The 14,089-nt window shown below is 44.9% G+C and overlaps 2 protein-coding genes across 4 annotated transcripts in view; one reads left to right on the top strand and one right to left on the bottom strand.

Moving 5' to 3' along the window:
- The window catches only part of UFD1L (ubiquitin fusion degradation 1 like (yeast)), a 28,118-nt gene extending 23,035 nt beyond the window's left edge, over positions 1–5,083 (bottom strand). Inside the window, exons 1-3 of one of the 2 annotated variants that reach the window (XM_008576965.1) lie at positions 4,946–5,083; positions 1,678–1,810; positions 1,276–1,308 (exon numbers count right to left, since the gene is read on the bottom strand). In XM_008576965.1, the coding sequence (XP_008575187.1) occupies positions 1,276–1,308; positions 1,678–1,810; positions 4,946–4,948 (169 nt within the window). In that variant the 5' untranslated portion in view covers positions 4,949–5,083. Of the gene's footprint in view, positions 1–1,275; positions 1,309–1,677; positions 1,811–4,945 lie in introns of those variants that run through there. The other variant, XM_008576966.1, reaches the window with a different exon arrangement.
- Positions 5,084–5,769: 686 nt separating this feature from the next.
- CDC45 (cell division cycle 45) overlaps positions 5,770–14,089 on the top strand; it is a 27,470-nt gene continuing 19,150 nt past the window's right edge. Inside the window, exons 1-5 of one of the 2 annotated variants that reach the window (XM_008576963.1) lie at positions 5,770–5,912; positions 6,051–6,110; positions 6,776–6,868; positions 8,085–8,222; positions 9,152–9,292. In XM_008576963.1, coding sequence (XP_008575185.1) covers positions 5,862–5,912; positions 6,051–6,110; positions 6,776–6,868; positions 8,085–8,222; positions 9,152–9,292 — 483 coding nt within the window. In that variant the 5' untranslated portion in view covers positions 5,770–5,861. The remainder of the gene's footprint in view (positions 5,913–6,050; positions 6,111–6,775; positions 6,869–8,084; positions 8,223–9,151; positions 9,293–14,089) is intronic. The other variant, XM_008576964.1, reaches the window with a different exon arrangement.

The raw sequence follows: 14,089 nt of genomic DNA, 5'->3' as shown, positions 1-14,089 counted from the left end.
ACACACACACACACACACACACACACACACACACACACACACACACACACACACACACACTCTCTCTCTCTCTCTCTCTCTCTCTCTCTCTCTATAGCAGCTCTGATGCACAGGCACTGTGAATGTCCCACTTAAAGAAGACACTGAGGGGCCAGCCCATGGCTCACTTGGGAGAGTGTGGTGCTGATAACACCAAGGCCACAGGTTTGGATCCCTGTATAGAAATGGCCAGTTAGCCCACTTGGGCGAGTGTGGTGCTGACAACACCAAGTCGAGGGTTAAGATCCCCTTACTGGTCATCTTTTTTTTAAAAAAGAAAACACTGAGGTTCAGAGAGGCCAAGTCACTAGTCTAGTCAGGCTGGGCAAGATACAAAACCTGGGCCAAGTGACACCAGAGCCAGTGCCTGTTCGCCACATAACTCCACCATGCCTCCCTGGCTAGCCTCCAGTCTCCTGCCTCACACAGAAGGAATCCACAGTGGAAACACCTCCAGGTCTCGAAAGGCAATGACTGCATCTGTGGTTGAGGTTGTCCATGATTGGGGTTTTCTTTGTCTAGATGGTGTGGGACTGGAGCATGGTGTTTCCATATTGCTGTCAAGGGATAAAGGGCCAGGGAAAGAGAGGAAGAGTGTGGCTGCTCTCACACCTGTGGGCCTTTCTCCCTTCTGATAGAGGCAGGAGCCTGGCTAGAGGAGCAATTTCTGGGGCAGAAGATAATAGTTCAGATTTTGATTTGCTGAGGATGCAATGGTACAGGGGGCGGTGGGTGGTGGGTGGGGGTGGTTAGAAATGTGGATATGAAGCTCAGGAAAGAAGCTCAGTGAGGAGATGAGAAATCTGCCTTGCAGCATCCTCCTTTGAAGCGCACACCTGTCCTGTAGGAGAAAACCTAGTGAGTCCAGCCAACTGCCCCGGCACTGTGCAAAGCAGTTATTACTTGTACCTTCCTTTAATCCTGATGGAATCCTGAGACGAGCTAGGAGGGAGTGGGGTCAGGGAGGGAAGTGGAGTCCCTTCACAGAGGAGGGACCTGAAGTGCCCAGGGTAGTAGTGAAGCTGAGTGCTCACTGGCTCTGGCCCGGACAGCACAACCCCATGCCCAAGCACTCCTGGTCCAGTTCTCCCAGCCCAGCATAGGCCCTCCAGGGACAATTCAAGACCAGATGGTGACAAAGGAAGCCTGTGTCTGGATATACTGAGGAGCTCATGATGATTCCTGGTATCCATATTTACACTACCTAAGTTTTCCAGTCACTTAAAAAGTACTTACTGAGTTGATCAAGGGCCGAGGGTGGCATAATTACTGTGGAAAGAATATTTAAGAGATATTAAAAAATAATTAAATAAAAAGGGCAGTTCAAAGGCAGTATGCAGTTTCTATCTACCCTAAAAAAGTTTTAAACAGTATGTTTAGGATAGCCAGAATTTCATAATTATCTTTCATAAAGACTCTTTCTTGATAGAATTTCTTTTGGGGAACTGAATGGCCACCAGCCATTAATCTAATCATAATTAGCACCCCACCCCCAATCAGCAAATCTGGGACGAGAAACATTTTTACTGTACTGCTAACTTCTGGTTGCCACATGCAAGTAAGGACTGTTGAAGGCTAAAAAGCATTGCAGACTTAGGGCAAGAAAGGTTACTATTCAAAATAAAAACAAGCACATACTCTTCCCGCCTTTCTCCACATCTGACCTGTCATTAGGCCCTGCTAGCATGGACACGGAGAAGCAGCGGTACTGCGTGGAGAAGCGGTTCTGGAAGACGCGGGGAATCGGGTGGTCAAACATGTTGAAAGAGAACTAGAAGGAAGAAAGAAATGCTGAAGTTAGAACAAAGGTTCATTTCTTCATGCCAAAAGCCAAAATGCATCAGGGTAATTGATGTTGCTAAACATCTTCAAACAACTCAATGTACGGAAATCTTGATAAACATGAGCGTTCTGCCTTCCTGTATAGCACAGTGAACCTCAAATCCTTTCTGCCACTCCCAGACTCATCCTCAAATCTAGTCTCCACTATTTTTAGAAAGTGTAACCTTACTAAAATATAAAACTGGCCATGCCACGTCTGTCCTTCACCTCTTTCTGGGCTACCCTCCATCCTTGGGATCAAGGCTAAACCTCTTGCATACCTCACAGAGACTTGCTACTGACAGTCCCACAAGTCTCCTAAACCTCCCATGCTTCTATCTAGGTTAGTTCCTCTGCCTGGGACACTTTTCCTATTATCATTAACTTAAAAAACATTTATTAATTGAAAAACATCTTTATTGAGTGCCTACTATCTGCCAGGCTCTGATGTGAGCACTAAGGAAACATCACTCTAGTGATGTTTGTTCGCCAACAAAAGAGATACTACCTTTGCCCTGGTGGAGCTGACATTCAAGAAAAGACATAAGCCAAAGAAAATGCATATGTGTCAGGTGGTCCTGAAGACAAGAAGCAGAATAAGGGGACAGAGTGTTCCTGGAAAAGCTATTTTAAATAGGTGGTCAGGAAGGGACTCTGCACAGAGACCTGAATGCCATGAGGGAGCCAGGCTGAAAACAGGGAAGACGTTCCAGGTATCAGGGAGAGCAGGTGCCCAGTGTTTATACCTGTTCCCCTGGCTTCCAATTATCATCCTTTTCTTTCTCCAGGAAGCCTCCCCTGCTCTGCCATGGGTCAAGCTAGTGCCCTTCCAGTGCTCTCACAGCAGAGTAGGCACACATGTTGTGCTATAACGTGGTGCTTCCTCCTCCCTGTCAATAAGCAAAGCCAACACATGGTGCCATTAAAAAGGTAAGATCCCGGGCCAGCCGGTGGCTCACTCGGGAGAGTGCGGTGCTGATTAACACCAAGGCCCCGGGTTCGGATCCTTAAAAAAAAAAAAAAAAGGTAAGATCCCAGCTCTTAAACTGTCGACTAAGAAAAGCTTGGCAAACATCTTACACATCCATTTGGAGTCTTCTCAAAGTATTGCAATTACTGTGATGTTCAAAAAGAGAATATAAAATCTCATGATAGGGTTATCCAAAAGCATTGAAAGCAGGATCTCGAAGAGATATTTGTACACCTGTGTTCACACTCATATTAACAATAGCCAAAAGATGGAAGAAACCCAAATGTTCACTGACAAGTAAACAAAATGTGGTAATACATACAATGGAATATTATTAAGTCTTAAGAAGGAAGGGCTGGCTGGTGAGCTTAGTTGGTTAGAGAGCAGCTTTATAATATCAAGGTCACGGGTTTGGATCCTGTTACCAGCCAGCCCCCGCAAAAAGGAAATCTTACTACACGATATACCACAGATATGATGACATTATGCTAAATGAAATCAGCTAGTCACAAAAGGACTTATATTGTGTAAGTCCACTTATATGAGGTAGTGAGAGTAATCAAATTCATAGAGACAGAAAGTGGAATGGTGATTGCTAAGGGCTGTGGGGAGGGAGAAATGAAGAGTTATCGTTTAATAGGAATAGAGTTTCACTTTTGCAAAATGAAAAAGTTCTGGAGACCCATTGCACAACAATGTGAATACACTCAACACTGCTGAACTGCACATTTAAAAATGGTTAAGATGGTAAAACTTGTTAGTGTTTTTCACCACAATTTAAAAAAAATCTCATAATAGACAAATATTTATTTCTTGACTTGATTCCAAATATACATTAAGTACAGGGAAAGTCACCTACTGACAAAGTACTTTACTAGCAATTCCAAAATTAGCACGCTGAATCAGTTATTTTCATGAAATACAAGTACAGCACGCTTCAGCTTAAAATCTTAGATGGTTCTTCACTCTCTGGAACTCTAGCGCAGTGGTTTTCAATCTTTTGTCTCTCTTTCTTCTCTTAAGCAGCAAAATTTTGTTCAACTAAATCTTGGCCAGAAGCAAAACACATGAAACAGTGGTTCTAGATGGAGAAGCCAGAGGACTGGGGGACTCCCCTGAGAATCTCTCACTATGCCACTCCATCTAAGCCATTTCTTCTCTTTGCACACGAAAGAAAACACTAACGAAGTTTGCAACACCCTTAACAACCTGCCTCCAAAAAGAAAAATAAACAAACAAACAAACAAACAAAAAAAACCTGCCTCCAATTCACCCATGAACCTGACCTCCTGCCCCTCCCTTACTGCTTTGACCCCACGTCTTACTTTCCTTCATAACATGGATGCCTTATACACTGTCTGGCACATATCAGGAATTCAGTGCCTGTTAAGCGGACGACCTTGGGAATAGAAATATGATTTGACAATGACACACTTAGAGCAATATCTAGGGAGGCAATACTGTACAGTGGTAATGAGACAGCTTTGCAGACAGACAGACTTGGCTTTAAACCTTCACTCACTTTTGTGACCTCCCGTAAACTATCTCTGAAACCTTAATTTTCTCATAAATAAAACAGTAACCGTGCTTGCCTCCAAGGGGATTGCAGGGATTAAAGAAGATAAAGTGTGATGAAGGACTGCAGGTACATACAACCGAAGGAATGAGAACCCGCAGGCACAGAGCTCGCGGAACTGGGGGAAGAGCTAGGTGTCCCCGCCCACGGGAATGTCCCTAAGGATTCTCCCTGGGGAGCGCCTGATTCTGCTCCCCACCCCCAACAACCTTCCAGTTAACTTTGTTTATGGACACCTGTTGCGCGTCTAGCACTTGCGAGACCCATGGGTGGACACAAACATAGAAGGTTCCTTTTCACCCTCAAGGAGCCCAAGTCCAGCTGAGAAGGAGTGAGAACCCTGCCCCCTGGACAAGCAGAGACGAACAGAAGCGATTCATGGTCAAGGGTCTGGCTCGTGCCCAAAGCGCCCCAGATGGGAATGGCTCAGGCCCGAGGTGACTCGGCATCTCCGCAGCCGTGCCGTCCCGCCCTGTCGGGCCCTAGCTAGGGCTCCGGCCCCAGACCTCAGCTTCCGACCCGTACCCGGCCGCGCTTACCATGATGGACACCACCTCACAGATGCCGCTTCACCCAGTAACGTTACGAAAGGAGGCCGCCGACTGCTCTCTTTACTGCCGCCGCCGCCGCCGCCGCCGCCGCCTCACTGAAGCCCGGACGCCCCGGGAGGCTCACCGGAAGTGCCGGATCTGAAACCCCGAGGGGGAGTGCCAGGCCCAGGTGTCGGATGCTAAGGGAAAAAGCCAGGCAAAGGCGCTGGGGTCTAAAATGTCATCAGAATAAAAACGAAAATACCGTCTGATAACTTATATTCCGTCTAGAGATAACTTTTAAAGTTATTTAAAATTATGTTTTGATAGTACTCCCCTCCAGACGAATTTAGTAGGGCCCATTCTCCTCACTGACTACGCTACCCAGGATGCACTTGGATTTTTTTTCCGGCCTCTGCTTCAGCCATCGAGGACTCTGGCGGAAGTAACTTACACATCACCTTCGAAGTAGACCGAGAGCCTATTGAAAACGTAACTGCCACTGTCATACGTTGTATGACTGAATTTAATTCATGGATAGAAGTGTATTTTTCCTGGGGTTTCCAGTGGGAGGCAGTAGGCTTCTCTTCCCAAAGTAAAGATGTCCTCCGAGCGTTGGGTTTCTGGGTAAATGGGAGTCAAGAGTTGAAGGGGGCAACTTGTGGCCTGCTTCATAGATGACGCTTCTTTGGGGGCGGGCGGGACTTTTCCAGCCGTGAATGGCGGAACGCTAGTGTCCCGCTCCCACTATGGCCCAATCAGAAATGAGAAAATGTTGGGAACTAAGTCGCTATTGGTTGGTGTCCATTGGGCCAATCGATGACCATTGGGCAAATCGGATGAGCAGCGGCTTGGCGGGAGTCTTGACCGCCGCCGGAGCTCTTGGTATCTTAGTGCTAGGGCAGGGTGTCTGGCCGCCGTGGCTATGTTCGTGTCGGATTTCCGCAAAGACTTCTACGAGCTGGTCCAGAGCCAGGTGACTCCCAGTCGGGGCCCCGGCCGAGGCCTTGTCGGGGGGAAGGAATAAGGAGTAGCAGCCGTGGGTGGCTGGGGATGCGGGGAGGGGCCGGGATTCGGGTCACCGCGCTCAGCCCGCCTGCTCTTTCCCCGCCAGAGGGTCCTTCTCTTCGTGGCCTCGGACGTGGACGCTCTGTGCGCTTGCAAGATCCTGCAGGTGAGCTCTGAGGACCCTCGGGGGGCGGAGCCGGGGCGAGAGGTGAGGACTGAGTAGGAGGGAGCAGGGTGGGTAGGGAGCGATGGGAGGTGAGGAGCAGGTGAGACAAGGGAGACTCTTGAGAGGTCGTCTCCCTGTCTGGACAGTATCGGATGGGTCAGAGAAGGATTAGGTAAAAGACGAGGAGACTAGTTAATATTTTTGCAACAATCTAAGCCAAAATATTGTTGCATTTGGGAGGCCTTTGAAACTGTAGTGGCCTCAAATGTGGGGTCTGAGAGGAATCTGTGACAACTGAGGGCACACTGGTGTCATAAACGGTGCTGGAAATACAGGAGCCCCTAGTTTATTAGGAATATCGTTAGTTTCCTATTGAGTATGGTACAATGTTCACATTGAGCTTTGGTCAAGCCCCGGGACCTGGAAATAAGATTAGCTTTTCCCCAGTGTTTTACTTTGGTACTTTTCAAAAATTCACCGAAGTTGACAGAATGGTACAGTGAACATGCATATTTTCACCACCTAGTTTCTCCCATAACGTTTTACTCATCATACATCATCACATGTGTTTCTTTTCTCAACCCATCTAGTTTTTTTCTGGTACATTTTAAGGTAAATTGCAGACATCTTAAATAAAATAGGCTTTAAGAACATTCTCTCTCCAGGCTCTATTCCAGTGTGACCATGTGCAGTACACGCTGGTTCCAGTGTCTGGGTGGCAAGAACTTGAAACTGCATTTCTTGAACATAAAGAACAGGTACGAAAGATACTTTTTAGAATAATTAGGCTTTTCTACCCAATTGCAATTTCTTAACATTTAGTGTTCTTTCTAGTTCCTCAATAGATTGAGTGTGTATTTAAATATCAACTACAATAGACAATGTGGAAGAGGAAAACATGCTGTACATACTGGTGACTTATCCTCAAGTTGTGGAGGCAAAATTGGCAACCAATTTCTTAACATTTAGTGTTCTTTCTAGTTCCTCAATAGATTGAGTGTGTATTTAAATATAAACTACAATAGACAATGTGGAAGAGGAAAACATGCTGTACATACTGGTGACTTATCCTCAAGTTGTGGAGGCAAAATTGGCAACAAAAAAAAAGATACTCAGTGTGAACAGCCCCTAACTTTGAATTTGTTTTGCAGAAATTTGCTTGTAAGGTACTTGGAATTTAGCAGTTTTTAATATGGTCTAGTTAAAATTATTTTAGAATACATCAATATTTTGTTATCTCTCCAAGTAAATGCATCCCAGTTTCCAACTTGAAATCCAGGAACATATATTCTCCCTTTGGAATTTAAACAATATAGGCCAGAACTCCTCCCACCTCTACATGGGGCCAAATGAGAAACAGGACATTGTGGGGCCCCAAAGCGTGGATCAGGGACATGGAAGAGGGTCCCTGGCCACATCTAGGACTGTTTTGGCAGAGGTAAATCCTCACCTGGAGTTCCTGTCATCCCGTCAGGGACCTGTGCCAGTTTGGTATTTGTAAGGAAAGGATTCATTATAGTGATAGAATGTGGTAAAGGACTTGGTGCCCAGAAACTGTGGGCTACCTAATATTTGCTAAAAATTTAAACCTGTACAATGCTGTCAGTGTGGAGAGGCAGTGCAGCACAGTAACAGGAGACCTGGACAGACGCAGCAGCATGTTGAAGGCTTGATCTGCTCCTCATTAGCTTCTTGACCATGAGCACAAGATTTGGGCTTGCTGAGCCTCAGCGTGCTCCTTGGTAAAGTGGGGAGAGCCACAGGGCCTACCTCATGGTGTTGTCATGGAAATAAAATAACATGGAGTGTGATAAAGGCCAGCCATGGCCATTTTTGGAGCTTGTTGCTGTCCAGGTCTTGCTACATATCAGGGGCTTAACCCATCTCAGCAGAAGGACTCAGAGGCCTAGTGTGGTGAAGGGAAAGGGGCCTCCTCATTGCAGTCACTTTACAACATCTTCCTTCTTTTTTCAGTGTCGTTATTTTATTCTCATAAATTGTGGAGCTAATGTAGACCTATTGGATATCCTTCAACCCGATGAAGACACTGTATTCTTTGTGTGTGACACCCACAGGCCAGTCAATGTGGTGAATGTGTACAATGACACCCAGGTACCTAGGCCTTTGGGGTCTTTCCTCTTCTGTGCTTGCCCCTCAGCATTCTGTGTATATCTTGGTATGCCACATACAGTGTTGCACCTGGCTTTCTTGGCAAGGCATCTGTCTGGCTCCCCTGTGGAAGCGGGAGCAGCCTGAGCACAAGAATCTGGTGTTGTCCATCTTTGATGAGACACATGGGACCTAGCCCTTGGAGGTGCTCAGAATGCATTTGTAGAATTCCTTTGACCTGGGAGGTATAGGGACCAGAACCCTGTAGCCTAAAATGGCTCTAGCATGCTTATTGTTTGAACCCCTGAGCAGCAAGCCTGCAACCTAGCATAGAAGAGCCACCTAAGCATTCTCTGGCTTGATCTTCTGTCCCGAAATCTTCATGTGAAGAACTTCTCCAAGAGAAGTCAGCCTAGAATTGCTTTTAGAGACAGGATTTTTATTTACTTAGGAGTTGCATATCTTCATGTCCTCTATCACAGGTTAAGTTGGGGGTCTTCATTTTGTTGATGTGTGGGGCTGGTGGGTTAGCTCAGTTAGAGTGCAGCCTTATAATAGCAAGGTCACAGGTTCAGATCCCCATACTACCAGCAGCCCTAAAAATGAACAGAATATTTTGTTGATGTGTGGCATAAGAGGGGAGCTGTTTTTCCAGACTTAAGTGGGCTGTAGATGGTTTTCAAAATATTGTTTTCAGATTTTCATAATTTCAGCATACCTGTGGTAAAACTTCAGCACCTTACTGAGTGGTAATGAAAACAAGAAGATGCCTGCGAAGTCTAGAACTCTTCTCAGTTGGCTATTTGTATGTACAGAAAACTTAAGTCAGCTAATTAGGAAATGAAAAGATCCTGCAGGAGAAAAACACTGTGCTGGATAGTTTTCTGTGGAGGAGAAAGGAGAGATTTGATTGCTTTTTGTTTTAAACTTAGATCAGATTACTCATTAAACAAGACGATGACCTTGAAGTTCCTGCCTATGATGACATCTTCAGGGATGAAGAGGATGACGAGCACTCAGGAAATGACAGCGATGGGTCAGAGCCTTCTGAAAAGCGCAAACGGTTAGAAGAGGTGTGTTTGAGCCTCTTGCAGTATTCTAGAGGAACTTACACGCCCAGAGGTCAGAGGTCAGCCCTGGAGCCTGCCAGGTCTAGTTGCAACTGGGGGCCACGGGGCAGTGGGAAGTGGAGGAGTTAACAGGCATGGGTGCCGACTCCGGACTCTGCCTTCTCCTGGCTGTGTGGCCTTGGGCAGGTTACTGGACTTCTCTGAGTCACAGCTTCCTCATCTGTACAGTAGGATCCTGTCAGATGAAAAGAAACTTAGGACAACTTAGCTCTAGGGCTAGATAGCAAAGAGAGATCACTTTTTAAGAAAGTGATATAGAGAAACAATAGACAGCACAAACACCCCCTTCTTTCTGCACTCCCCACCAAACATTGCTCACTATGCAGTCACCATGGAGGAGCAATGGGGGTTTATTGCCCTTGGCCAGGCTCAGTCCAGATAGTCACTCCAGGGGAGGCATCTTATGAATGAAGATATGAGTGGTTTGTACCATGTGGACCTTGGGTCTGAACTAGCGACCTGAGGCTCCGCCAACAGAAGAGGCCTACCCAACACTATGGCTTCTGCTAGATAGAGGATTCCAGGTGGGAGGTGGTTATTCCTCTAGCATGGAGGGTCATGTTTTATTCTAGTCTTCATAGTTGCTATTGAAGGAGCTGATGCCCTCTGGCTCCTGATCCTTGGTGCATGACTTGGAATTTGCCTCCAGAATGTTTCAGGGTCTTCCCTTCGTTCTTAGCCTGACATTTCTCAGTAATGTGCTTTAGTGGAGCCCTTTCAAGCCATATTTGGGACATTCAGGACCTCTCTCCATCTGGGGAGGGGTCATGTCCTACAAAGCTAGGCATGTTCTTTTCTTCTCATTTTTCTCACCTTTGTCTCCCCTTTCGCTAGAGTTTCAGGTAGTCTCATGATGACCTCTTGGACCCATTCTTAGATTTTCTTTTGTCTTGCTCAATTCTGTATCTGTTTGTTCTACTTTCTGGAAGACTTTTTAGTCTTTATCATCTAATCTTTGACTTCTAAGAGTTCTTTTTCATTTTCTGAAGGCTCCTTTTTTATAGCATTCTTTTAACTATTGATGAGCTGCTTTTTCTTGGGCCCCAAATATCAGAACCTGGTGGGATTTTTCCTGGAAACATTCATGTTCTGCAGATAAGAGCCTTGGAATTCCCTGCTCTGACTAATAAACAAATATATTTCTTCAGCACCTACTTTGTGCCAGGTACCAGTCAGTCTTCGTGGTACTAGGAGAGCAAGGTCCCACCTTTTGGAAGCTTACTTTCCAGGTGGGGAAATAGGTCATGAATATGTAAATGAGCACTATTAGAGAATGATTTCAGGTGGAAAAGCAATGTTAAGGGCTCCATAGGGAACAGGTTTCTAAAGGTAGTCATGGACACTTGACCAGAGACTAGGATGAGGAGGGAGGACCCAGGAGGATTCCTGGGCAGAGCATCCACAGACAAGGGCTCTAAAGTAGGGAGGAAGGTTTTGAGGTGGCTACAGCCAGCAACAGGAGAGGAATGGGAGAAGTAACCAGTGGGTTTGGCAACAAAGAGAAGGTCGGTCATCTTGATGACATGTAAGAGACTTAGAGCTTCCATTTACATGCTTAACACATCTATTTAGAATCTGTCTGTGTTTGGGCCAAGCCCGTGGTGCACTCGGGAGAGTGCGGCACTGGGAGCGCAGCAGCGCTCCCGCCATGGGTTTGGATCCCATATAGGGATGACCGGTGCGCTTACAGCGCTCACTGGCTGAGCGCGGTGCGGCCGGTCTCAAAAAAGGAAAAAAAAAAAAAAATTCAAAATGGGCCGGCCCGTGGCTTACTCGGGAGAGTTCGGTGCTGATAACACCAAGGCCCCGGGTTCGGATCCCATATAGGGATGCCCGGTGCGCTTACAGCGCTCACTGGCGGGGCGCGGGGCGGCCGGTCTCAAAAAAGGAAAAAAAAAAAAAAATTCAAAATGGGCCGGCCCGTGGCTTACTCGGGAGAGTTCGGTGCTGATAACACCAAGGCCCCGGGTTCGGATCCCATATAGGGATGCCCGGTGCGCTTACAGCGCTCACTGGCGGGGCGCGGGGCGGCCGGTCTCAAAAAAGGAAAAAAAAAAAAAAATTCAAAATGGGCCGGCCCGTGGCTTACTCGGGAGAGTTCGGTGCTGATAACACCAAGGCCCCGGGTTCGGATCCCATATAGGGATGCCCGGTGCGCTTACAGCGCTCACTGGCGGGGCGCGGGGCGGCCGGTCTCAAAAAAGGAAAAAAAAAAAAAAATTCAAAATGAAAAGTTGGGGGGAAATTATACATATTATATATCATAGATATTATGTAAAGCACTTAGAAACCCAGACAGATTCCTTTTTTTTTTTTTTGTCCTTTTTTGAGACCGGCCGCCCCGCGCCCCGCCAGTGAGCGCTGTAAGCGCACCGGGCATCCCTATATGGGATCCGAACCCGGGGCCTTGGTGTTATCAGCACCGAACTCTCCCGAGTAAGCCACGGGCCGGCCCATTTTGAATTTTTTTCAAATGTATGCAATCGTTGAAAGGATAGAGCAGTGAATATCCATATATTTTCCATGTAGAGTCAACAACCGTTCACGTTTTGTCACATTTCTTTCTATCCATATATGCTTTTTTTTTGGCTGGGTCATTTGAGAATACTTGCAGACATCATGGTACTCCCCCATAAGTTCTTCCATATGCATCTCATAAGCATAAGGACATTTCCCCCAGAAACATAATATCATTATCATACATAAGAAATTAATAATGTCCTGACTTCATCTAATATTCAATTCATATTCGAATTTCTTTAATCATCCCATAATGTATTTTGCAGCTATTTTTATTACTGAACTATCCTCCAATCAAAGTTGACACACTTAGCTATTTCTCTTTACTGTCTTTTAACTTAGAATAGTACCCCTCCTCCTTTTTTGTTTTTGTTTTATTTTGTTTTTGACATTGAAGGCCAGTCCGATTTTCTAATATTCATCACTTGTTTCTTCATGAACTAATTTAACTTGCTCCTCTATTCCTACATTTTCCATAATCTGTAAGTTAGATCTAGAGGCTTGATTTTAACAAGATTAAACATTTTTGAGAATAATACTTCTTATGTATTAAAATCTGTGCACAATTTATAACTATACGTGTAGTAGAGGTATATTCTTGAAAATATTTTTATTAATAGGGGTACACATTCTAAGTAGTTTGGAGACAACGGATTATAAATAATCTTTTCAAAGAGTTTTGCTATAAAGAGAGCAGAGGAGACATGGGCTCAAGAAAAGTTTGTCTGTCTTTTAAAGATGGGACCTTAGAGCTGGACCCCAGCAAAGATAAGATTCTTCTATAAAATAAGCATATTTACACTTAATCGACATATGCTATTTTATACTGACTGAGGTTGCCTGGGTTTAAATTTGGTATCTGCCATTACTAGCTGTGTGACCTTAGGCAGATATCTTAACCGCTCTGTGCCTTTGTAAAATGAGGATAATAATTGGATTAACTATTTGGTTCCTACTGGTGCTTAACAAATTATTCCAGAACTTAGCTTAAAATAAACACGTTCTTACATTCATGGATTCTATGTGTTAGGAATTTGGTCAGAGCCTAATAGGGATGGCATCTCTCTGCTCCATGATGTCTGGGGCCTCAGCTGGGGACTCAAAGGCTGGGAACTGGAATCACGGGAAATCACTGGCTCTCTTGAAAGGCACCTGGGCTGCCTGGCTGCATCCAGGACTGCCAACCTAAGTACCCGCAGAGGTTTTTTTATGGCACTCGGTTTCCTCACAGTATGGTGGCTCAGGCTCCCAGCATGCATATTACAGTCCACAGGGCAGCCACTGCATGGTTCTTCTGACTAGCTGCAGCATCTTATAGCCACAAGGGGAGGTGACAGGACTCCACTATGCACTGTGGGAGAGTCAAAGACATCTTGGGCCATGGGGGTTTTGTTAATCAACTTTATTGAGGCATAATTTCTACAAAGTTCATCAGGTGTGCAATTTGATGAGATCTGACAAATGTATATAGTCATGTAAATTCTATCATCCCCCAAAGTTCTCTCATCAGAACCATGACTTTTTAAAAATTAAACTTCCTCTTTGAGATCATTGTAGATTCACACGTAGTTGTAAGAAATAATATAGAAAGATCATTATATACTTGTCCAGTTTTCCCCAATGGTAACATACACAGGTACTTCAAAAAGTTTGAGGAAAAATGGAATTGAGAGATAATACAAATCTTTCCATGAACTTTTCTGAAGACCCCTTGTATTACAGTATATCACATTTTGGGTACTGAAATTGATACAGTCAAGATGATACAGAACATTTCCATCACTATAAGGATCCCTTCTATTGCCCTTTTATAGCCACATCCACTTCCCTTCTGCACCTAGCAGCCATCAGAGATCTATAATTTTGTCATTTCACCACTATTTTATAAATGGAAATGGAGTCATACAGTATGGAACCTTTTGGGATTGGCTTTTTTTATTCAGCATAATTCTCTGGAGATTCATCTAGGGTGTCATGTGTATCAATAGTTCACTCATTTTTTTTTCATCAGTGTATACAGTTTTCAGTGTACAAACTATTTCGTTAGATTTACAACTACATATAAGTATACAATAATCAATTTTATTTCTGTATAATATACTAGCAATGAACACGGGGACACCAAAATTAAAAATACAATACTGTTTACAATCACTCAAAAAAACGTGTTTTCTACTGTTGTTCGGTAGAGTATTCTAGAAATATCAATTATATAATTGT

Source organism: Galeopterus variegatus, unplaced genomic scaffold (assembly GCF_000696425.1).
Source record: "Galeopterus variegatus unplaced genomic scaffold, G_variegatus-3.0.2 Scaffold1434, whole genome shotgun sequence".
Lineage (NCBI taxonomy): Eukaryota > Metazoa > Chordata > Mammalia > Dermoptera > Cynocephalidae > Galeopterus > Galeopterus variegatus.
Note: the sequence above shows the minus strand (reverse complement) of the source record. Positions and strands in the feature narration are given on the sequence as shown.